This window comes from Epinephelus lanceolatus, chromosome 4 (genome assembly GCF_041903045.1).
Source record: "Epinephelus lanceolatus isolate andai-2023 chromosome 4, ASM4190304v1, whole genome shotgun sequence".
Lineage (NCBI taxonomy): Eukaryota > Metazoa > Chordata > Actinopteri > Perciformes > Serranidae > Epinephelus > Epinephelus lanceolatus.
In genome coordinates this window covers 36,480,443-36,503,543 of record NC_135737.1, presented here as the reverse complement: position 1 = coordinate 36,503,543, position 23,101 = coordinate 36,480,443, and the positions used below count along the sequence as shown (strand labels likewise).

Below are 23,101 nucleotides of genomic sequence, written 5' to 3'. Positions count from 1 at the left end.
AGTGTACCTAAATGTTGTCAGGATATTAATAAAAACAGGTTTCCAATATTGACATATAAAACTTTAAATGTATACATAATCACATAAGAATGATAAGGAAATATTAAACTACTGTCCAATCTTACTGCGTCACATCAGTTTTTGTTGTGATTTCAACAAATGCTTCTCGAGATTGACTCCTTCAGTAGCAAATGACCAGCTGACTTCACTGCAAGGTGACCCTCTATCTTTTTCTTGATGTATGAGGCATCAAGCATCATTATTTTTCTTCAAGGCTCGTTTTCTCTCCTCTTGCCTCTCCTTTGGCATGAGCCTTGAGAACACACACACACACAGACAAACACATACACACCGAGTATACTTGCAGCCCGTCTTTGACCTCACCTTGCCATTACACAGCCAGCGACTAAGATCCAAACAACACCCAAACTCCCTGCAGACTGCAGGCAGTCAGTTCCTGTCGTAACCTGACTGTCTGTTAGATGATCAGAGCTGTTCTTGTGAGTGTGCGCAAAGCAGCCGAGGTTATACGTCTGATACATTTATGATTATGTTGTGCACTTGTGATTTAAAAATATGTCATGCATCCTGTCTAAGATGGTTCCTAAACGTGAGAGGATTCATCATGCAGAAACACTAAAGGTGGGATGTTGTAAATCTCATGTTACACTGTGAGTGTGGCCAGTCAAGCTGTCATTTGCGGCAGTGACGTCACAAGGTGACAACCATGAGCAGAGTGGCCTTTTGACAGGCGCAGCCTGCAATCTTCACATCAGCGTAGGAGTGGAGCCAGCCAATCAGAGGCGAGCGCCCATCGCTGCACACGCTTATCACCTGCATACAGCTGCTGTTGCCCCTCCGAGGGAGCGAGTGAAGAGGAAAGGAAAGAAAGAGCAAGAATGAATGGTGTGCCTGAGACAGAGGGTGATTTGTGTTGAGTCGGAGCACATTCATGCCTGCATCTTTCTCTCATACAATTTCAGAGGTGTTCGTGTTTGAAGACGTATTTTTCTGCTCTCTATAATCCACATTTGTCGTTTACGGGGAATGAAAAGAAAAATCATTGCGTTTTGTTGTGACTAGTGCTGCATCAGCCCGGCAATAGTTAAATTGTGATTCAGAGTGGAAACGTGCTTTGTAGTCCTTGTGAAATGAGAAGGGAGCGAGAGAGAGGGAGAGATAAGCTCAATCTGAATTGATTTTCCTGTTACTTTCTGCTGTACTTGAGTTTCCATAGCAACGTGGTCAGGTTCCCTCGGCCTTCTAGGGCAAGTGTAATTGTTGTCTGTTTCTCCCAGCCAAACTCTCCATTTCTCTTTCTTTCTCTCTTTTCCTTCCTCCGTCTATATTCTCTCAACAATGGAAACATGGTGTAGATCAGATTCCTCTTGGACTCTTCTGCAGTCGGCTGAGATAATATTGAGCACTTTCACCAACCAGCCGTATCAAAAGGCATCACAGACCTTTGTTTTTAACAGAGGCAGACTTTGCCTACTGTCAGTCAATATAAAGTTTACATTCATCCAACCATTATGGTTTTATTCATTATCAATTAAACATAAAAAGTCAACCTTCTGTCTTGAAAGGAAATAATACAGTCAAGTTAGGGTTGCTAATGGTAAGCACTTTCATTGATGGATCATTGGTAACATTAAAGATCAATTAATTAAATAATCGTGTTTTTAACATGACATAAAACATAACACATAAGCTTATACCAAACAATACCAAATGCATTTTTTCTCACTCAAAACTCACACCAGCATATTGCATATTCTCTGACAGCATTACACAGCCGAACAAACATGTAAAGATGTAGCGGGCCTAAACATATGAAACACACAGGATATAACTAAATAGTGCTTTGCTTTGCCAGCTTCATTTACTGAAGTACTCCTCGCACTCTTCTTGCAGACACCAAGATGGCCGCCTTGTCATAAAATAGTTATACTGTGCCCTTTGTTTGCTAATGCTAGTCACTGAAAAATACTCTCAAATACACCATTCTACTAATAGCTAGAATGTAATAGGAGACTACTCATTGTTTATATTTCAGAATCAGATCTTTACTTGATCGATCAAGTAACTGATCTTCGATTGTCATGTTTAAAAGTACAAATTTCACCAGCAAGAACAGTGTCACAGGTCGCCCATTAATCGGGAGATCAGTGATTCGATCCCCGGCTCCTCCGGTCCGTATGTGGAACTATCCTCGGCAAAAGATTAGTGGTCGAAAGACTAGAAAGGCGCTATACAAGTGCAGTCCACCATATTGATACAGACAATATAATAATAATACAAAAACGATATTAGAATAAAAACAACATTAATGATCAAACCTACGGCCGATATCTCTGACACTCTGCCAGTCACACCAAAACAATCTAGATTGATAAACAGCACTACAGGTAAGAAGAAAAATTTGATATTGGTGTGAACTGTCCCTTTAAGTTTGTTATTCAGGCTTTCTGGTAAAATGTATAATTATCAGTGTTAGTAATTCAAACTTTGGAAAACTCCCTTGCTAGTCGCAGAAGACATTATACTGTTTGAACAGGCTGTACTTTTTGGGGCATGTAAACTTAACTTTATTGTGTGAAACCTGTGGCTTTCCAATTTTAAGATAACAAACTCGATTAGATCTCTTCTCATGATTGGTGTCCAGCAGGTGCTCTAAAGCCACGATCATGTCTAATCAGTGTTAGAGATGCCCAGCAGGTGGGCCCAGGCACCGAGGCTCTGTGTGAAAGTTTAAAGAGGCTCAATGTGATTTACTGTATTTTTCCAGATTTACCACCCTGGGAGCAGAATAAGACCGCGTATTAATCCTTGATTGGATGGAAGATGGGAGAGAAAAAATGGAGCGAAAAATCCTTATTAGGTCAGCAGAGTGATTTGAGTTATTAAGTGCCTTTTTTTACTCTAATCAGTCACTTTTAAGATGGGATCAGACACTGTTGCATTATGGGATGTGACTGAGCACACACCAGTTTGTCTCCATTTCCCCCAGTGCTTCAGTTGCGAGCATATGGGAAGGTTCCTCTGTGAACCACGCCACCTGTCACTAACACACGCAGACACATACATAAACAGAGGGAGTTTGCACCTACACAGCTACAGTCATCCAACAGCCCACATCCAGGAGAGTTTATAAACAGAAATTAATTGCTTGTTCCGGCTGTAATTAGCTCACACCATGCTTATTACTAATCTGTGTCTTGGCCTGACGCCAGGCCAGTACTGGCCCGGCTCCAGTCCATTTTCAACACAGTGTTGCTCTACAGTAATCCATAAGCTCTGGCAGGATGGACCCGTTCCACTAACTGAGCTTTACTCAACTCAACTATATACACATATTTCTGACTTTTGTGTTAATGAGTCCTCATATTAGCCTTATTCTATTACTGTTCTGTGGTGCTTGGTGATATGGAGAAAATTAAAAATCAGGATATTTTCTTACGAAATATCTCAATATCAATATTGCAAGGATATTGCAGAGTTGACTATTGGTGCTTTCACAAAATATTTACACATGAGACTTGTGATATATAATCACCAGTAATGACATGAGTGGGTAAAGGCAAACTCGTTAAACTCTGTTTTCATGCAGTTTGACGTTGCGTTCGCTCTAACTAATATCCATGGGGGAGGGTGATTCTGTTTTTCTGCAACCAATCACAGGAGACTAATGTCTCCAGCTGAATCATGACAGTTTAAGTTCACACTGATGCGTAGCCATGCCAACATACCTGTTTTGCCGGGTTTTTAAGAGTGGAGCAAAGTGAAGTAAAAACAAACTACGAAGTTGGACGGTATCAAAAACTTGTCAGTTTAGGACAGCTGGGTTAGTAGGTATGTTCCTAACAACTAATATCCCTGACGTTTAGACGGAAGTTGAAACTCAGTTTAGTCAATAAGTCTATACGTAAGAAGATACTTCATTTGAAATTGTTGCATCCTAAAAAACAAGACATCTCCCAACATAAAAGTTAACAACTAACATTTATATAGTATTTATTGTTCTGACTTATCTCCATTTAAAACAACATGGGTTTCACTCCAAAGTCTTTGCAATCTGGTGCTTGGGCAGTGACTTGCGATGTCAGACACTGGCGACACTGACATAGTGCTTGATGGCATCAGGGGTAAACGCGGCTGGAAAAGAACGAAAGCTAAGGCGGCAAAAGTCTGAGAAGGGCAGGTGGGAGGGTTGGTGGATGGGTCCAACAAACCGCGACCTTCACCCAGGAGAGAAGCTTTGCTGTTCTTTTTCTTACACCTTACCACATGTTTGTTGTGCTGTACGGACATTGTGCCTTTATTTTGAAAGAGACTGTATGTAAATGTGAAATTTACTGTGAAAACGGAAGTTTATTTTGAAATAAGACAATGCATGTAACAGGGATAATTTGACATGGTGACCCAAAATCAACAACCAAAGCACCTTGGGTATTTTTTACATCGTATCTGGACTGGGAAACATCGATATGTGACGAGGTCGGAGTGAGAATGTGTTCAAAAACACAACCACACTCACGCAGTAACTCTCATGCAGGGGTGTGCACACAAACTGACACACAAACATAAGCATACGTCCAGGCTTGTGGGGATCTACTGTGCACCCAAAAGTCCTTCTCTCACCCACCCAACCTGGTAAGAAGACATTCAGCCGGCCCGTGTGTCTGTGAGACTCAGACATATTTTCCACGTTGAACGTCCGCAGACAGCTGCAGCCTTTCCATTTATTGAGTCGGAGACTGCATGTGTATGTTTATGTGTATGAAAGACAAAGACGAGAGCTGCTGGTTGGTCTCTCGTGTGGGCCAAATTTCTCCCATTTTCCTCTGGGTATCTTTATAATGAGTTTATAGTAATTCCAGTACAGACAAGCGAGGACTGCAACATTTAATGGTGTAGTCAACTTAGCGTGCACATCCCTACTTGATAGTAGCATCTATCTTGTCTATAGTGCTCACCATTGTTGTCATCCCTCCTCAATGGTTGTGGTGCACCGCTTGACAACAGCTTGACGATGGCATTACCACCCATTTAGCTGATTGACTAATCGAGTCCCCCTCACTGTACTTATTGGTTGTTTGATATTCTAACCGAGAAACCACTGTTTCATGTAACAATGCCAGATGAATCAGTCAACTCAACCTAGTTGAAATAATATAACAGCTAGAGCAGTCTGGTAAGTTCTGGAAATTACATCACTTAACTGTAATGCAGCCTTTAAAACAAGAAGACAACACTCACAACATCACCTCATCCAAAATCTAAGATGACTTCTTGTCACATATCACGATACGGCACTACTCTGATGCACTGTCTGTAAATCTACGGTCCTAATTTGACCCCAGTAATGTGCTGATTGCATAAAAAAACTGCATAAGATCCACAATCAAGTTAAACTAAATGTACTCCTGATATTCTGCACTCTGTCTGAGTGGAATTCATTTGCATGATTCACGCACAGGCAGCCCAAAACTATAAAACAAATTCAGGATATTACTGTAAACCAGATTCCTGCAGTATAATGATAGCGCACTCCACCAAAACACTGCTTATTTAAGCTTCTGTCTTCAATCCAAGTGGAAAACAAAGGGGCATCCCCATCACAGAAAGCCAAATTGCCTATTAAAGATGAGAGCATGTTCAGTCTCCCAACGCGCCCAGCCATCACCACCCTAATCATTCCCTGCCTAAACAGCCTAATGGATGCCATATTGCTACTGTTTATTAGTAAACACTGATGGAAGAGTGCCCGCTTCAACAGTTGTTGATTTTGTCTATCCGTATGGAGTATCAGCTGGGAATCACAGCCACCGTGCCAGAATGTTGTCTGCTGTTCAGTCTCCCGTCACTAAACAGATTGCTTTATTGTTTTATGTGCATAGTGATTAGGATGTCAGTAGATGGCATAATATAATACGTAAACCTTAGATAAAGCATTTAACAAATCTGAGCACTGAGAAAATCCCTTCTTCTACAAATTTCGACTTCACTACATTGTTCTACTGGTGTATTATGAAAGAGAATGTTAAAGCAACGAAAAATTTAAATGTGCATTGTATTGCGGCACAAATTACAAGTGTGTGTGAGCAACTGAGTCAGAAGGACACTCCAAAGATGACCTTAGGTTTAAGATGCTTTTGGGAAGCCCAGTCCAAGATCGATTTCCCTCCATCTCTGTCTCAGTAACCCTTCTATCGATCCTTATCAAATATGTATCACGTCCTCAAGCCTTCACCGCAGCTAAGATGGAGACTTCAAACAGCTGCAGCTCAAAGAGAAAGTCAAAGGAGAGCTGGGTTTCTTTCTTTCCAAATGGCAAATCTCATAGTGGAGGGAAGCTGTGAAAACCCAAATAATAATGTTAAAATACTAAAAATGTCAGCCAAAACATCCTGAAACCACTACATATTATAACAAGCTTTAAAATAAAAATGTAATCTCGGCTATATTTCAAAAGCTGTGACATCAAAGCTTTCGAAATAATACTGAACGAATGCTGTCCTAAAGCGAGCTGTACAAAAGACAGTGGGTTTAGTGTTCAACAAAAGGCAACAGAGAGACACACTGTGCACACAATGCACGAAGAAAACACCCCCCAACTATCTCGCTCTAACCTCACTTCTTACTAAAAGGGTCTTGTCTCGTCCTCTTGCAATTCCCCAAACTCCCCTTCACACAGCACTCATATGTTGCAAATGCACAGAATGCATCCTTCAGCTCATGTTCCCATAATTCTCTGTGGCAGCAGCGTGATTAATGCACACAGCTATTGATTTTTTTTTCTTTGCTCTTTTATTATTTCTTTCAGGAGAGTGCCCCCCCGCCCCCAAAAACACTTCCTACTTGACGTTATCACACTTTGCACTCACGCGTACGGACGATGAATATACATTTCAGTGAAAAGAAATTCACAATAACAGCACCTTTACACACTCACTGCACAAACAATAAGCACCCCCCATCTCCCTGAGCTTTCACGCAGCTGTGTGTGAGTGGACTGGGAAAAGGGGTGCAGTGAAAGACAAGGGTCAGCATTTCACTAACTGCTGATCTGTGTGGGAGGAGGGGGGGCAAAATGATAGGCTGTGTTGTTTTCATAGGGTTTCACTGCAGGATGGGTGGAGTAGCGTACAAAAAAAACCCACATCAATGCACCCACAAACAAACTCAGACACATATATGTACAGTATATTTGCATGAATGATCATGCACATGTACATAATAATATTTCAGATCAATAACCCATGTTTGTGCGAGGAAAGAGAAATCTGGAGAGAGATGGGGAATGAGAGGCAGGGATGGAGCGAAGGAAAAGTGAGTGAGGAAGGAAAGTGGGAAGGGGAAGAAGGCAGAGGGAAAAGATCATGTGGCTTAATGTGACGCAGTCCCTTGTTTACCGAAGAAAAAGCCTCGCCCACTCCCCTCTCTCTACCTTTCACATCTCCTCCTTCTCAGTCTCTTGTTTCCCCAACTCTCCTCTCACTTCCTCTCCTCTAATCTGCCCTCTCCTCCTCTAGATTTCCTTGCATCTTCTTCCCTCCCGAGCTCATTTCTACCACTGTGCCCTCCTTTCAAGGTTGGCCTGACTTTGGGCGTGTTGAATTTACAGCCCCGTCTCCGCCTGCCTCTCAGTGCCCTCACTGTCAATCTCAGTGAAAAATGGAGGCAGTGGCACATCGCTGGCATGATAAATTCCTGCTGAGCAGTGATCCTGTAAACCAAACACCTACAGAAGCCCCTTTGAAGACATCCTTAACATTCCAGCGACTGAGCTGGTGGCTGGTTAAGACTGTGATTCTATTAGCAAGCAAACTGTTTAATTAGCCTCTATAAGCACTCACAAGAACCCATGAGAGAGGAGTGAGCAGAATGCGAGAGTGCAGAGGCACTTTCATCGTTTAAATGCTAAACGCACAGTTGGGAAGCGGCCGACATGAATGTGACTGGAAAAAATGTAACTGGAGATTTTTTTTTTACTGATGCCGTGAGTATTGGAGGGACTTATTTGCATAAAGCAAATAAAAAAAACAGCATTTTCCACGCAGGAGGAAATTGACTAGGGCGCTGTGCCAAGCAGGTTATGCAATGAGATGAGAAGAGAGGAGAGAAGGCCGATAGTCAAGGCCAGCGGAGGAGGATGAAAAGGAGTGGAGGACGGAGACAAGAAGAGAAGAGTAAATAAAAGGAAACAAAAGAAGAAAACAAAGCGAAAGGTGAGAAGGAAAAGTGAAAGAGAGAAGAGGAGGCACTTACTGATATCTCTGTATTGTTTCCAATGTGAGTGCAACATAAACAATCTCAGCATCTAATACATATTACAAAACAGATACCCTATCTACAGCATATATGAAACTGCAAGACTCAGTGTGAGTACAACTAGGGCTAACACCTTATATGTAATTTTATATCAAAGTATCATATATCATGATATAACACATTCTCCATAACTAAAATACACAGACATGGTATTACCTGTTTTTGGCAGAACAAATAAATTTAATAACAGACAAATCAAAGAATGGACACAAAAATATTCAGATTTTTAAAAAAATCAAACCACTATTGGCCATCTTTTAGTCAAACATAAGAGAAACAAGAAGTGATAAACACCCACAGACAATAAAAAGGAGGGAATAGCAAGATGGAGGCACATCCAGGAAGTAGCAAAGGCTTATGGAGTCTTCCCCCTTCCACTGGCGTTGCTCTGTGCATGCGCCTTAATACGGAATAAAGCTTCATGCCCTCCAACTCTACCCTAATCTCCAGCCTGAAAAGATGAAAGGCCTGCTTGTTTGTTCCACGGAGGAAACCCTATCTCTCCACACCAGAGTAGACCTCTCTCCCTCCATTACTCCTTTCTTCTCTCCTTTTTTCTCCCCATCCTACCTCACTTCTCCTCACCTTTCCCCTCTGTTCCTGTCCTCTCTGGGGGCGATATACTGCCAGCCTGTCTGGCCTGCACTTCCTTATCTAAAGCTGTGTCAGGCTTCCCACTGGATGAGCAACTGGATGAAGGCGTTGGTGCAGTGTTGTCTTTGGGTACAGTTAGCATTTAGTATAGTTAGCTGGGTGTTGTTCTCAAAATTCTGGAATGCAAACAGTGAATCAAATATTCAATCCCTGCATAAAGAGTAAGGGTGAGAATTGATAGAATTGTATAGATACCAGTGACATTTTTGATTTTGCTCATTGGTCTGATTCCCAATCAATTCCCTTTTTGATTACTGATCATTTTTCTGTCTGCAAAAAAGTAGGCCTACGCAGGTTTTTAGCATTATTATGAGACAGGATATTTACTCTCGGTAACAAACATGCTGCTCACTTGTGCGTACAGTCAAATACATGGCACTTAAGCCCATAGTGTACAAAAAGATGTTTCAGCTTATTGCTCGTCTCTCCTCCCTTACATGAAATTATCATCTGACAGACACAACAAGCAGCACTGTCATCTTTGTTTGTGAACTGAAGCCATGTTTTGGACCACGTCTTCCTCTCTGCTATGACTCCGTCTTATTGCAAATTTTCAGCAGCATAGACGCATGGCTTTGACGTCATTGTTGCAATACGCAACTGTCAGAAAACATGCCGGCATCGATTACAGGAACTGATAAACTCAGAGCCATATGATTCTGGAGATATACACCCAATTGCACATGCTAGGCACTGAGGAAAATCATCTGCGGCAGATCTGAGCTGATAGATTAGAAGTAATAGTGCACATCAGGAGGACTGGAGCAGCTGAAATGTTATTGCAAGTCGATAACATACAACTGCATGCATCTTAAAGACGCATGAGTTTGATGTCATTGTTGGACTACGAAACTCTGGAAAACGTGTTGGCATCGATAACAGCAATTGATAAATTTGAAGCCATAACATTCCGGTGGATTGGACAATTTGGAACCGGTTCTCAATTAATCTACAGATTATGACTGTCACAAGTTCCCTGATGTCTTAAAATGTCTTGTTTTGCTGATCAACTGTCCAAAACTCTAAGCATCCACTTAACAACCAAAGAGGACTAATAAAGCCGGACTATATTCACATTTGAAATGCTGAAACCGATGATATTTTTTACCTTCTTAACTTAAACAATTATCAAGATAGTTGCCCATTAGTTATCTGTTTATCAACTAATCCATTAATCAACCAACTGTTTCAGCTCTAGAAAAGTGAAAGAAATACAATTACTACCGAGAATGATTTAAAACTAGTACTACACTTTTTTTTACTGAAAATTGTGTTCAATCTTGAGAAAATGTCCTCCTCGCCAATTATGACATCTCACTCTCCCTTTATTAACCTAACCTAAACCACAGTGAATTTAGTAAACTAATCCTACCATTATATGTCTCTTATGTGTCTAAAATCTGAGCAGAATAACATCCAGTATTGCTACTGTCACAAAACCTAATTTGTGGTATTGTCCAATGATTCATTTCAATTGGATTGGTCCAGGGCTCTAAATTTGCAAGATGCCTACACTTACACAAGATTTGAATGGATGCAAATGTCGACACATGCATGAAAAGCTCTGAGAGTGGCACAGTGTATATCATTTGCTACACAGATTATGTTGACTCCACGCTAATGTTGCTTCTACATCCGTAGAAAGTAAGAAAAGTCAATAAGAACTTGCTGTGTGGGAGATGTACACACAATTGTACATGCTAGGTACAGAGGAAAATAATCTGCGGCAGCTCTGAGCTGATAGATTACAAGTAAGAGTGTACATCAGGAGGACTCGAACGGCTGCAAGTCGACACAGAATCTGTGCTCAAATTGCACAACATACAACTGCATGCATCTTAAAGAAGAGTGCAAGGACTCAAAGACAACATGTTTGCAGCTCATTCAGTATCTAAGCACTGATTTTGTTGAAGCGCTTCTCTGCAACCAAGGCCGTCTGACTCATTGCGCTGCCTCATATCATAAATGATGAGAGACAAAAGGTAGGTAGATGGAAAAACACAAAAACACACATCACCCCTTTTCAAATGCATGGCCATTTGAAACACACAGCAGCATGTAAAAGAACACAACTGCACAGACATTAGCACGTGCAAACCGCCGCACAAAGGTGCATGTGACAACACCGATCGACACATGTATGAAATAAAGGTCCACCATATAAAATCCTGGCAGCAACACAGTAGGACACAGCTCGACTCCTCCCCTCCCCGCTCTACTTTCTTTCTTTCTTTTTTTTCCCCTCCTCTTTCATCTCTCTATTAGCTCTGTCAATTGTTTATCAAAAGCAGCGAGAAGGCGATCGGAGCCGGGCATTTGAAAGCTCGTGTTGCGAGATCCATTTTAAAATTCATGACGGGTTAATGGTATGTTAGTGGCAACATTAGGACCCAGTGAGCTTGCGTCATGCTCATTCACATTGAAAACAGGCCGCTTCAAATGACTACTAAGCAGTCCTCATTCTGAGAGGTAATTCATATTGTAATTAACTTTTCAATCACAGCTGATTAATTAAGACAGGCCCTAGTCTGTAATTATGCATCTATTTTTGACCCTAATGTGAATCAGTGGATATTCAAAGATTTCAGCGGCCGTGATTTAAGCCTCTATGCTGATCTTAAAAACCACATTTACACCTGACGACATTAAACTAGCAGATACATAATCATTAGTGATCAAAAGTTTCAAGTTTTGTAAACTGTGGATGTTCGTTTGTTTAATAATCATGTGACATCATCCACCTAAATTGTTCAAGAACACCATCGTGGTGTCTCGAAATATCTCAAACCTTAACTGTTGTTGCTCACATTGTGATGCACAATGTGAGGGTAGGGAAGTGCGCTTGATGTTACCGTTCCCAACAAAAAACCAGAGATTAATAATTCAGTGTGGCTGTTGGATAGCTTTATTTTGTGTCCACTGAGACCAAGTCTTCTTTCATGAAAAATTGAAAAAAAAAGAAAAGAAAAGAGGGGCTGGAGAAGGCGTCGCAAAACCAGGCTGGGTCAAACTGCATCCTGTTGCCATTGTCAAGCCCTGTTGGTATCCTCGTGGCCTCTCCCTCTCGCGCACAGGCTTTTCGCTCGCGCACAAACACACTCACACACACATCCTTCTAACCCTCGCTCCTAGAGTAAACATACCCTCTCCATAACAGCGCGAGGTGAATCCGCTCATGCATCAGAATCGACCATCAAATATTTATCACGGAGCAGCAGTGATTTTGACAGTGTGCTCATGCTTTTGACAGCACTCGCCTGCTGCAATACTTATTGGAGTAAACACGGACAATCCAATATCGTTGTTCTTTTGAACGCTCGCGAAAGAACTCAAAAGAACACCGAGCATACAATATAATCCATCAAAACTTCACTGCATATTCTATAGGCCGTCAGAACTGCTGTAGAAAAAGGAAAGATGTCACTGCAGACACTACAATGAGAGTTGATTTAAGAAATGATTGGCAATTATTGTACTCAATATAAAAGGATGGCAAACACACAGAGACATGTGCACTTCAAATTCAAGTCACAGACAACGAGAAGGTCTATACATTTCCTAATTCAGGCCAACAGACCTTTGATTAAGATGTAGAGGAGACATGTTAAAGCATTTTATCCTCATAATGGACACTGCTTTCCAGCCACAGACGTGATAAACATCATCTCTGAGTCTTGTCTACATGATTCGTTTCATTTACAGAAGGTAATCATATCTGCATGCTGCATATTCGCCTGCTCTCCGTGACATTAGGCAATGTCTTCAACCGGCAGCTCACAGCGAGTAACTCGAGTAACCTCGAGTAAATAAGTCGCTGGCATGGATCAGAAGACACATCTTCATGCTTGAGCAGACACATTTAAAATGCCACCAAAACACCGTCCCAGATTCTGCCCTCAGTCAAATGACATCAAGTGCTCACTTACAGGTCCCTGAACGCCCCAGTATGAAGCGAAATCAGCCAGCGGGCAGTACATGGAGCAATCAAGAGATAAGCATTGCATTTAACTTGAGTAAAAATCCAACCCGCAGAACGTTCTGGTGTCTTGCCTTATCATGCTGTGCCACTGGATTCAAACAAGGAGGGTAACTAGGTCAATGATGCTATGTAAACTGTTCCACTTTACCCCTTGCTGGACTCAAAATGGAGTTGGCTGAGGTGAAGTGTGTACAGGAGAGAGAGGCTCAGTGATTCAACGTGACAGTTATCAACATCCTCTGGCTAGTGAGAGGACAGGGCTGTGCTGAGCTGCAGAGCCCCAGTAATGGCAGACTACGACAGAAAACAGGTAAGAAGATGACTCACAGTGAAACAGAACATAGTGTCCAAAGAGCATGGAGCGGAGCAGAGCGGGGAGGAGGGCTGGGATAAACAGCGAAAAAAGAAGAAAAAAAAGCAACACACCTCACCCTCCATCAAACATTTCACCTTCTACAGACTCATTTTAACATTAACACTGGCATTTTACCTTCAAATATTACACATTCAACCTGATTTTTAACAGGCTGTATCCCTGGACTTATCTGAGCACTAAAAGCTCTGTTTTAAATCACTCAATTTACAGTGTAGGAAAATAATTACTCGTCTTACCTGAGCTGAGTGAAACTGTGTCTTTCTCCCATGATACAACAGTGACGTAGGCCTCCACAGAAGCAGGGATAATGCACTTGAAGACGGCTACACTGCCTCTCATAGCCTTCTGGTCAGCCACTCTGACTGTGTAGGGTTCCCGTGAAACTGTAGATCAAGAAAAAAAAACATAAATACATGACAAGTCGCATTCAGAAGGGATCAACTGCATTACTGTATTCTCAGTTTCATTTTTGGGGACGGGATGGGTGTCCAGGTGTGGACCCAGGATCAAGCTCTCATCTAGGAAACCTCAACAGGAACAGGGGGCATAGGAAGTTGACTCTAGCATCACAATATTGCTTGCATCTTTTTGTTTTCGTCTTATTGTCTGTTGTGGACGTGTATGGGCGTGTGCCCCCACAGCACTCAGGTGAGGTTGGGGCTTTATAGAAAGGTAGTGACCAGGTGTCAGACCATAAGCGGCAAACATCCAAGAGAAACAGTGCAGAACAAAAGGAAATATAGCGAGGCGAAACACCAAATGAGAATAAATCCGGGGTTGGCTTTTACTTTTACTTTCACTTTCACTGGTGAGCGTGTTTACGGACAGTAACAGACAATCCTGCACAGTATACCTTTAAGTGTTAATTTTTTATCGGCAGAAATTTGGATCAAATTTGGTCACACATGCAAAGCTAAATTTGGACTGTTATTGTAAGGCAGCAATACTTGTGCAGCTTCTAATCTTATCACATTGTATTGCATCATATCGTATCGTATCGCATCGTATTGCATCATATCATATTGTATTGTATCATATCGTATCGTATCGTATTGTAATGTGAGTACAAAACCAAACTAGGTAAGAGTTAATATCGATTGTTGTTTCCAAGGTCAAGGATTAACTTTCAGTCCTTTTTCAATTCTTGTTCCAACATGGATGAAAAATCCTTGAAGTGCTCAGAAAAAATGAAAATCCACAACTCCATCTGCAGAGGAAAATCATGTGATACAGCTGAAAGCTCAAGCGTAGCTACTAAGGATGATTATTGGCACTTGATACCTTTAAAGTATCAACTGAAATAACCTAGTGCGAAGTAGTATTTAAAGTTCTCCAGTCAAACAGTACTTGCATTTGGTCCTTTTTGTATGCAGATCTAGAAAAAAAAGACTATATGTATTATTTTGCTTGAGCCAATCACTGCAAGCATCCTTCGATTTAATATGATGTGTGATTGGCCCACTACTGCAGCAGCTTCAATACAGTCTGTGGTGTATATATACTACACGCCTGTAGTAGATATAGGTATCAAATGGTACTCTGCTGGTACTGGTATGATTTTAAGGACACTGGCATTGGTACTGGTATTGTTTTTAATCAATACTCCACCCTAGCAGGTGCTGAGTGGATCTTGCAATGAGAACCACATTGTCCTTGACTGTGATTTAAGTGTATTTTAAAGAGTTCACTCAAGTGGTCGATATGAATACAGCTTCTACGACCTACTGACGCCTTTTTATATCTTTTGACATATGTGCTCTTACAAAGTTCAGCTGATCTTTCCAGTCACTTATCTAGGGCAAGATACCCATCCATCAGACTCAGATCAATTAATTAAAGTCATGCTCCAATCACTTTGAGCTTTTGCTCTTTGTCTGAGATACATGACAGGGTTATTACAGTATTTTTGGATTTTGGAAACCTGCACTTAATTCATTGGTACCACCACCATTTATACACCAAACATCTGTCATTTGTCTTTAAGTGTTTGAGTTTACCACTCAATTATGACAAAATTATCACACCGTTACTACACACAGACCTCCTCTATGGACTCACCAGCTTTGATGTGGACATCCTGACTCCTGATTTTGCCAGAGGGGTTCTCGGCAGTGCAGTAGTACGTGTTGTCGTGGATCAGCTTGCTGAAGCTGGATGGCAGGAAGTTGAAGATCTGGAGGGTTCCATTGGGGTGGACGTGGCGGATGCCCGGGACATCGTAGATCTCCTCGCCGGTCGCCAGATACCAGCGCAGCGAGGCGGGAGGCGCGCCACCAGCAGGACAGGGCACAGAGGTCCCTGTGGTGCTGGCAAATACTACCTCTTGCAAAGATGCATTGACAAAGTATAAGCTGGAATGTAGGTCCTCACTGAAAACTGCAAGAGAGGAAACACAGGATGTTTATCGTTACAACCATGAATTGTTTTTGATCATTTTTCTTGTGAACAGTTTGGAAGCACAACCTTGAAAGTAGGTCTCAAAAGAAATCTGGAGCAGAGGCCACAGACTTTTTGGCAAAAATATACTTTTGTTCTTCTTTAAATTCAGATTGTTCAGTATGTAAATGTGAAAAATTAGAAAGCATAAATTAGTATTCCTCTTAGTCATTCACTGTAACTGCGTCTATTTATGGAACATGATCAGCAGATTAGGATTCATCAATCTATTCCCATCCCTGGGACTTCGGGAACATTAAATTAACATAAACTACTATCAATTATGAAATAAGGTCAGTTGCCTTGATCATGTTCAAGCTTTAATTCAAGCCAACATCACAGTAAAGAGACTAACGTTAAATGCAGTTTACGCAGGAGCATTCTCCAGAGGAGAGGAGGGTAATAAATGTCAATGTTGGACCAATTAGCTCCACAGTAATCTACAGCTGTTTGATTTGAGTGGTGAAGCCAGCACATATTTAAAATCTGAGGTTCTGTGTTTGAGAGACACAGTCTGTTTGTATACTTCTGTATTTCAGGCAAAAATACTCAGATATACAGTATTTGTGTGTGTATCTCGCTTGCCATCTCAGCCTGGTGACGAGCCCAGAGGCTCTGCACTAAATGGCTTACAGTGGCACTGGCAGCTGGCTTGGACCCTCCCTGGGGAGAAAACATTTTAGCACTTCATAAATTCCTAACAAGGTTTCAAATTGCAGACGTTTCCATCCTTTTCTCTGCTCCAGCAGCTCTCAACCAGCAATGAGACAGGCCGATGACCTGCTCATGTACACGTCCACACAACGCTCGTTTGCCGTTACAAATTAGGAATACTCATTAAAAATTATGAGCACGCTAGAGATCAATACTGCAGCATTTTTCTACAAGAATCTGTTGACATATTGGAGATCTGGACATTTGCACCATTTCTGTATGCAAACAACTCTGCAGTGTTACAGAGGCTGGTATATGCACTGGCAAACCTTTTCACATGACGTGGACTGACTGTGGGGAGTTGTCCAATAATTGATGTATGTGCACAATATATTAGGATATGAGTGCAATTATTTGTACTCATTAATTCCTGCATCAACAGAATTAAATATGGGCAACTTTGCCTGTATTTCAGGCACTTAATATTATGGGTTAACATGGCAAAGAGAAGGCCAGGACAAGCGACCCAGAAAATCTATAAAAGGTACATTTGCTGTTAGCAATATGGCAATATATTGCAGGGGTGGAAAGTCAAAAAGTACATTTACCCAAGTACTTAAGTACAATTTTTATCGGTACTTAACTTTCCATTGCAGCTGCAGCACTAAATGATGCTTACACTAGAATACATCAATATATTCATTATGATCCAATAAAATAATATACAAAATAATGTCAGCTCTGACAGGGGTGACTCTGCATAATTAATGCTTTTACTTCAGATACGTGAAGTGCACTTTGCTGACGATATTTATAATTTGTACTTAAAGTTTTGAATGCAGGACTTTTACCTGTAGTACTACTACATTTCTACATTGTGGTATTAATACTTTATCTTTTATTCTTTACCCATAAACTATACTATTTTCACAGCCAGAAGAGACCATATTTGGACAAGAGGGCGGAGCTAAGGAGGAGCGAGGGATGTATCAGACTGAGAACCCTAAGACACTGCCATGGTAGCGATTACGTCCACAGGAATAGTGCCGACCTTCGGAGCCAGTTTTACATAGTGGCCAAATTGTGGAATTACAACATCCGTGTCTGTCACATGATGCCATCGGGCCCAAAAATACAATCCCCCATGTATACATTTTCTTGTGTCACTATCCCTGCAAAATGACTAGTTTCACAATCTGGATTTTTTAGGTTTCATGTGCCATATAGCAACCTTCACTGGCATGAACAGTGCCCTTCCTCCAACGCTGTATCCAGTTATCTTTATACAACTGATAGTGACTTGTCAACCACAAGGCAGTCACGCCTTAAAGCATACCCTGCTTTATCAAATATTTCACTCTAACTGGAACCATGATTTACAAAATGAACATCATGCTGAATTGAAGAAATCTTTAAATTAGACTTCTTTTTGCAACCAGTGGAGTTGCCCCCTGCTGGCCATTAGAAAGAATGCAGGTTTAAGGCACTTCCACACTGACTTTGCTTTTCAGACTTGGAGATATCCCTTGCTCCCGCCACTGTTTAGCGAGATGGTGCAAATATAAGCTATCACCTTTAAGGATAAACTTGGCTAAAGCTATGTTAAATTTGGCATTGACAAATAGCATTAGCAATGAGCTAACACTGATGCCAGCATCCAGCAAATAGGTCAAAACAGAAATGGTGTACATTTTACCTGTAGTTGGTGTCTCAGGTGTTAAAATGCTAGATCCTATAAGACATTAACTAAGTGAAAGCGACCGACAAAATTTTAGCTAACATTAGCTTGCACTCCTGAAAGGGATGACCTTGCGTGAAGAAACACAATGAATTGGAATTATAATAACAGTTTCTAACATATATTTGTGTAAATGATGCATACTAGAAAATTAACAAAATGTTTTCTAGTCGTTTTAGTATAATATGAAGTACTGATGCTGTGTTTACTGACGCAGCTGTTTTTAGAAGTCCATCAGGCCTCCCTGTAACAAAACTGCACTGTGACTGGGACATTAATCCTCAAATAAACATTATTAAACTTTGCCAGGAGACGAAGGAACAAGCACACCATCCACACCCTGCAGACACTGAGGTGAATTACTGCAGTACAGCTTGTATCAAAGTGTCAGGCCTGATTGTTTCAGTCGCAGGACAATCTGATGACTGAATCCATCTATCTGTCTACCTGCCTGTGTGTGACTCTGCCTGCTGTCTCTGGATGTACACTGATTTCATCTGTAAATGCTAACAATGCACATTTCAGGCCCACTGCTGCACATAACTATTTGTTACTTCCATCTGTGAATTGTACAAGGTGGTGACTAACAATGCACCTCTGGTTTCTGCACATATTCTGCACATATGTTCAGTCTCTATAGATATACTGTGGACAGCTTGCAATGCTTATTAGCAAGTCTGGATGCATGTCGGTGCGCGTTTTCCCGTCATTACACCAGGAAATGGGGATAGGTAACAATGCACACTGTCTGTCTATCTACTTCTAAATAAATATCTATATATAAATGAAAACAATCTCATGTGAATGAATCACTGAAAAATGTTTTTCTCCTGAGCTGGTTAATCCCCAGTCCTCCTGGTAATGAGCAATACAAACAGTGTTGTGCTTTGACAACTACATACAAGCAGACTGTGTGAATTTTACATATAGCATATCACATCTGAAACACACTGGCTCTTTAATTAACATATTTGACTTCAATAAAATATTAAGAAGTGCTGTATATATGCTCCCAGCAGAGGAACTTTTGTATACACTCCCCGTACAGTCTCTTACATCAAAAAGTTTTAGCCAATTTGAATCTTTTAAAATGCGGTGGGATAGTGGGCTGGGTTCTCAGTGGGTCTGTGGCACCAGCCAAGATGAAAATAATACATCAAAGTCATATTAAATTCTGATTCATTCTCTTTTTTCCAGCTGGCACAGGGAGTATCAATCTTCTCAGTGCTCTGTTGATAATACAGACTGGAGCCATGAGGGGTGGGCTGGGGGGATCAAAACCCCACCTGTTCATGGACGGTGCTCAAGGTTAGTGAGAAGGAGAACACACTTTCAAATCACTCATGTCTATATTTTAAAACACTCAGCCTTTACTGATGTTACATTCAGTAGACAATCTCTTTGTGTTCAAGATATGAAATGTTCTGGTGATTATACTAAAGACTCTTTGTACATTTGGCTTATGTATGAGTATTGTTATACGTCAGCAGTCTGAGATCCTGCTTTGATGATGTCGTATGATCATATGGACGGATTCTGGGACGTAAGTGAAGGCAAAGACTGTTTTTTTTAAAAAAAAAAAAATAGCGTAAATTAAAAGAAGAGCAAACTATTATTTTTCTTCATTAAAAGAATCCTGTGACAGACACAACCAGCACACATCAAAGTTTTCTGCAAATACAATTTGGGTACTTAGTTAATTGATACTTTGAACATTACAGCGCCACAATAGCAACCGGCTGGAGAGAAGTACATCAAAGAAGCGTGTGGTTGCTTGGAAAGCTTCTATTCTGTGCAAGCATCGGAGAAATTGGATTAGGATTTATGTCATGGCTGTTTTGATATTCGTCTATTTCACATATGAAAAGTACATGAGAGCGACTCAATTTAGACTGGCTGAGTGATAGCGAGATTGATTTAATTAAAACAAGAAATGGACTCTGGTGGAAGGGCGCATATCACCGCACTACTCGTTTTCCTAATTGACTAAGCTCAGGAGCCAGGCCACAAATGCTCCGGTGACGCAGGTACATCACCCCATCAGACCTCACAAAGAGCACCGTGTCATGCCCCAACAAACGGCCTCAGGGCCCAACCACTTACTACATTGCCCGAGAGGAAATCAGTAATTGGCATAATTTTTCATGAGCTCAACCGTAAAGGTGAAATAAATGACACTGTTCAATAATGCATTATATGCATCTATAATTGACTATGATTTTTTTTCCTATGGGATATCTTCAGGGAGAAGGGCAGAAGGAAAAAAGCTGTTTCATTTAAATCATCAGTGGGGATAACACATGACTGGGTCATACAAGTAACTGAATACAGTACTGTTCCTGTAACATTTCAGATGAAGACTAAATTAAAAAAAGAAGCAATTCAGCCTTGTTGTGTGTGCGGTGTATCTGCTTATGGACTATCAATCTGATACGTCCTGCCATCACCTGCACCAAGCTGTAAGGACTGAAAACGCTGTGCATGGGGCATGTGCTTTTAAAACAGTACTGTTCCATTTACTCTTTTTAAGATGTATGCATGTATTGTCCTAGTTTTGGTTGGTATGCTACATCAACATACTGAAAGATATCACTCAAAACTAACATTGTAGAGATTCTATATTGTCTTTTGCATTGGTGCAGGTTCCAGGTTTCATGCAGCTGACTTAGGAAGCAGCTACATAATGGACACTGGGGTAGCAAGCAAGATTATGTGTCTGCTAACTTGATTTATTCTCCTTTTAGCTCTGTTTTGGTTTCCACCAACTCCTGAGAAAAAAAATCTGGCTCTGTAGCTGTTAAATGCTCCGCTATGTTCACCAGCTGATTGCCAGATTTGTCTGCTTTCCAGTTTTTGCCTGTTGTGGCTGAAAATTGACACAAATGGGAGTGATGAAAGTGAATGAAAACAGTTAAGTTGTTCGACAGAAAACCAGAACAATCAGATACATCCTGCATAAAGACCGGTTATCACTGGCAGAGTTGTCGGTGAAACTCCCTTCTCATTGCACATAGTCATTTTGTCCATGGTTCATCCAGAAATATCGATTAAAGCATCTCTTTTCAAGCATATTGTCTAAAACAGTGGCTCCCAACTAGTGGGTCGCAGTCCAAAACAGTCATGGGACCATTCTGAATGGGCCACAAGTGACATCCAAATGTGTCAAGTTTGTAAAAAACAAATTTTATTTTTAAGCATAGATAATTTCTGGCACAGAGCTTTATGTTAAAGTGCCGTTTCCTGCTGTACATTGAGTTACTAAAAGACAAGTATTGGAGTAACCAAATTAGCTCAACCACATGGCCAAACGCCAATATGATGTGACAACCTCGAACTAGTGACATAATAATTCAGCTGTCTAGATTTATAAATAGCACTACAGGTGAGAGTAAAGTATGGATTTTGAGGTGAACTGTCCATTTAAAAAAGCAGAGCAGCATTAACTTCTCCACAAGGCTGTGTGTTGCCTTTACACAACAAACAACTGTAAATGTGCCATGAAATTACAGTAAAAATGTGTTTTCGTCGATTTTCAGTAAAGAACAATGGACATAACTTAAAGCTGCAGTAGATAAACCTTGTGCAGTTTCTTATGACATTTCAGTCATCCAACAGCCATTACTATATTAGACTTTTTGTAGATGCTAACACTCTTGTTCGACAACAATTACACTGATCTGCATTTAAACCTTGGGCTTTACATCATCTGTTGTACTGAGTGCTGCGTTACATAATTTTGCAGCACTGTTAATATATACTGTAACTGGCATTTATGATTTTTTACACAGAATGATAACTTAAACCTAATCAGACATAACCATGTCATTGGTACCAGAATAAGCCCAAAGTGTTGTCTGTTTTTAAATATTAAGATAGCCACAATACAACAATTTAGACCAAACTCTCCTTTTCACAGTATTTACACTCTGATGATTTATTATTTAAAATGTGATTTGGGAACAGCCGCAGTAATTTTCCCACAGAGTTACTGTATACAATCAGACAAACAACACCTATGGCTTAGCATCATCACGGGACTGTGATCCTTCACACAACCTAGCTGATCATTTGACAGGGTGTAACCAACCATGACAGTGTGCTTTCAGAGCCACTGGGGCGCTTCATTTAAGTAAACGTGCAATCAATGCCGATGGGAGCGAACAGCAGGTAAAGATTAATTCACTAACTGGTTGTTTTCTGAATCTCAAGAAGGAAGAAATTGCCACAAAAAAAATCACATTTTCAATCTTGTATTCTGAGCGTTTGGGGATACAGCTGCTCGGACATGTGATCAAAGCATGTAAAAGTCATGCAGCGTTGGTGAGATTTTTACTGTCTCATGTACCTGCAGCGTTAAGTGAAAAGTCCCAATGCCACAAGGGAAACTGGTGACAACCTATTAACTCTCACTCCATAGTTACATATTCTGTCTTTCATGCAGCCAGCTGGCTTTTTTCATGAACACTCTCTGACATGGAAGAAGAGAGAACAGCAGAGAGCAAACAAGAAGAGGCAAAAAGAGAATCAGAGAGACAGTGGGATTGATTCAGCTTCCCATATTTCAGAGGGCACTCGCGTTGCATCTGTTGAGCGAGCAGAGCCATTGTCTGAGTTGTCATCGCCGCCGCGGTAGGGGGACTCAGCACCACATGGCAGCGTGGCATCGGGTGCTTTACAGTGACAATGTGACAGCGGGAACCCTGGGTAATTAAAGCAACTCTCTGCTCTGTGCCCTCAGGGCAAGTCTGCCTGGAATGTGGAGATCATACCTGGCTCGCTCACATTCTAGAGTCACAGTAGCCACAGCAATTTTCCACCTTAACAAATTTATATTCCTATTCTGTGGATTTATGGACAGCAGCATTGGTAAGATGTAAAGCATGTCATCAAGCTAGCTTCACAGCAACTAAAAGGAGGAGTCTGACCTGTG

At 41.1% G+C, this 23,101-nt stretch overlaps 1 protein-coding gene across 2 annotated transcripts in view; it reads right to left on the bottom strand.

The window, feature by feature from the left end:
- The window catches only part of dscamb (Down syndrome cell adhesion molecule b), a 159,637-nt gene that overhangs the window by 121,789 nt on the left and 14,747 nt on the right, over positions 1–23,101 (bottom strand). For both annotated transcript variants that reach the window (XM_033631714.2, XM_033631713.2), the window contains exons 2-3: positions 15,402–15,719; positions 13,580–13,726 (exon numbers count right to left, since the gene is read on the bottom strand). In XM_033631714.2, the coding sequence (XP_033487605.2) occupies positions 13,580–13,726; positions 15,402–15,719 (465 nt within the window). The remainder of the gene's footprint in view (positions 1–13,579; positions 13,727–15,401; positions 15,720–23,101) is intronic.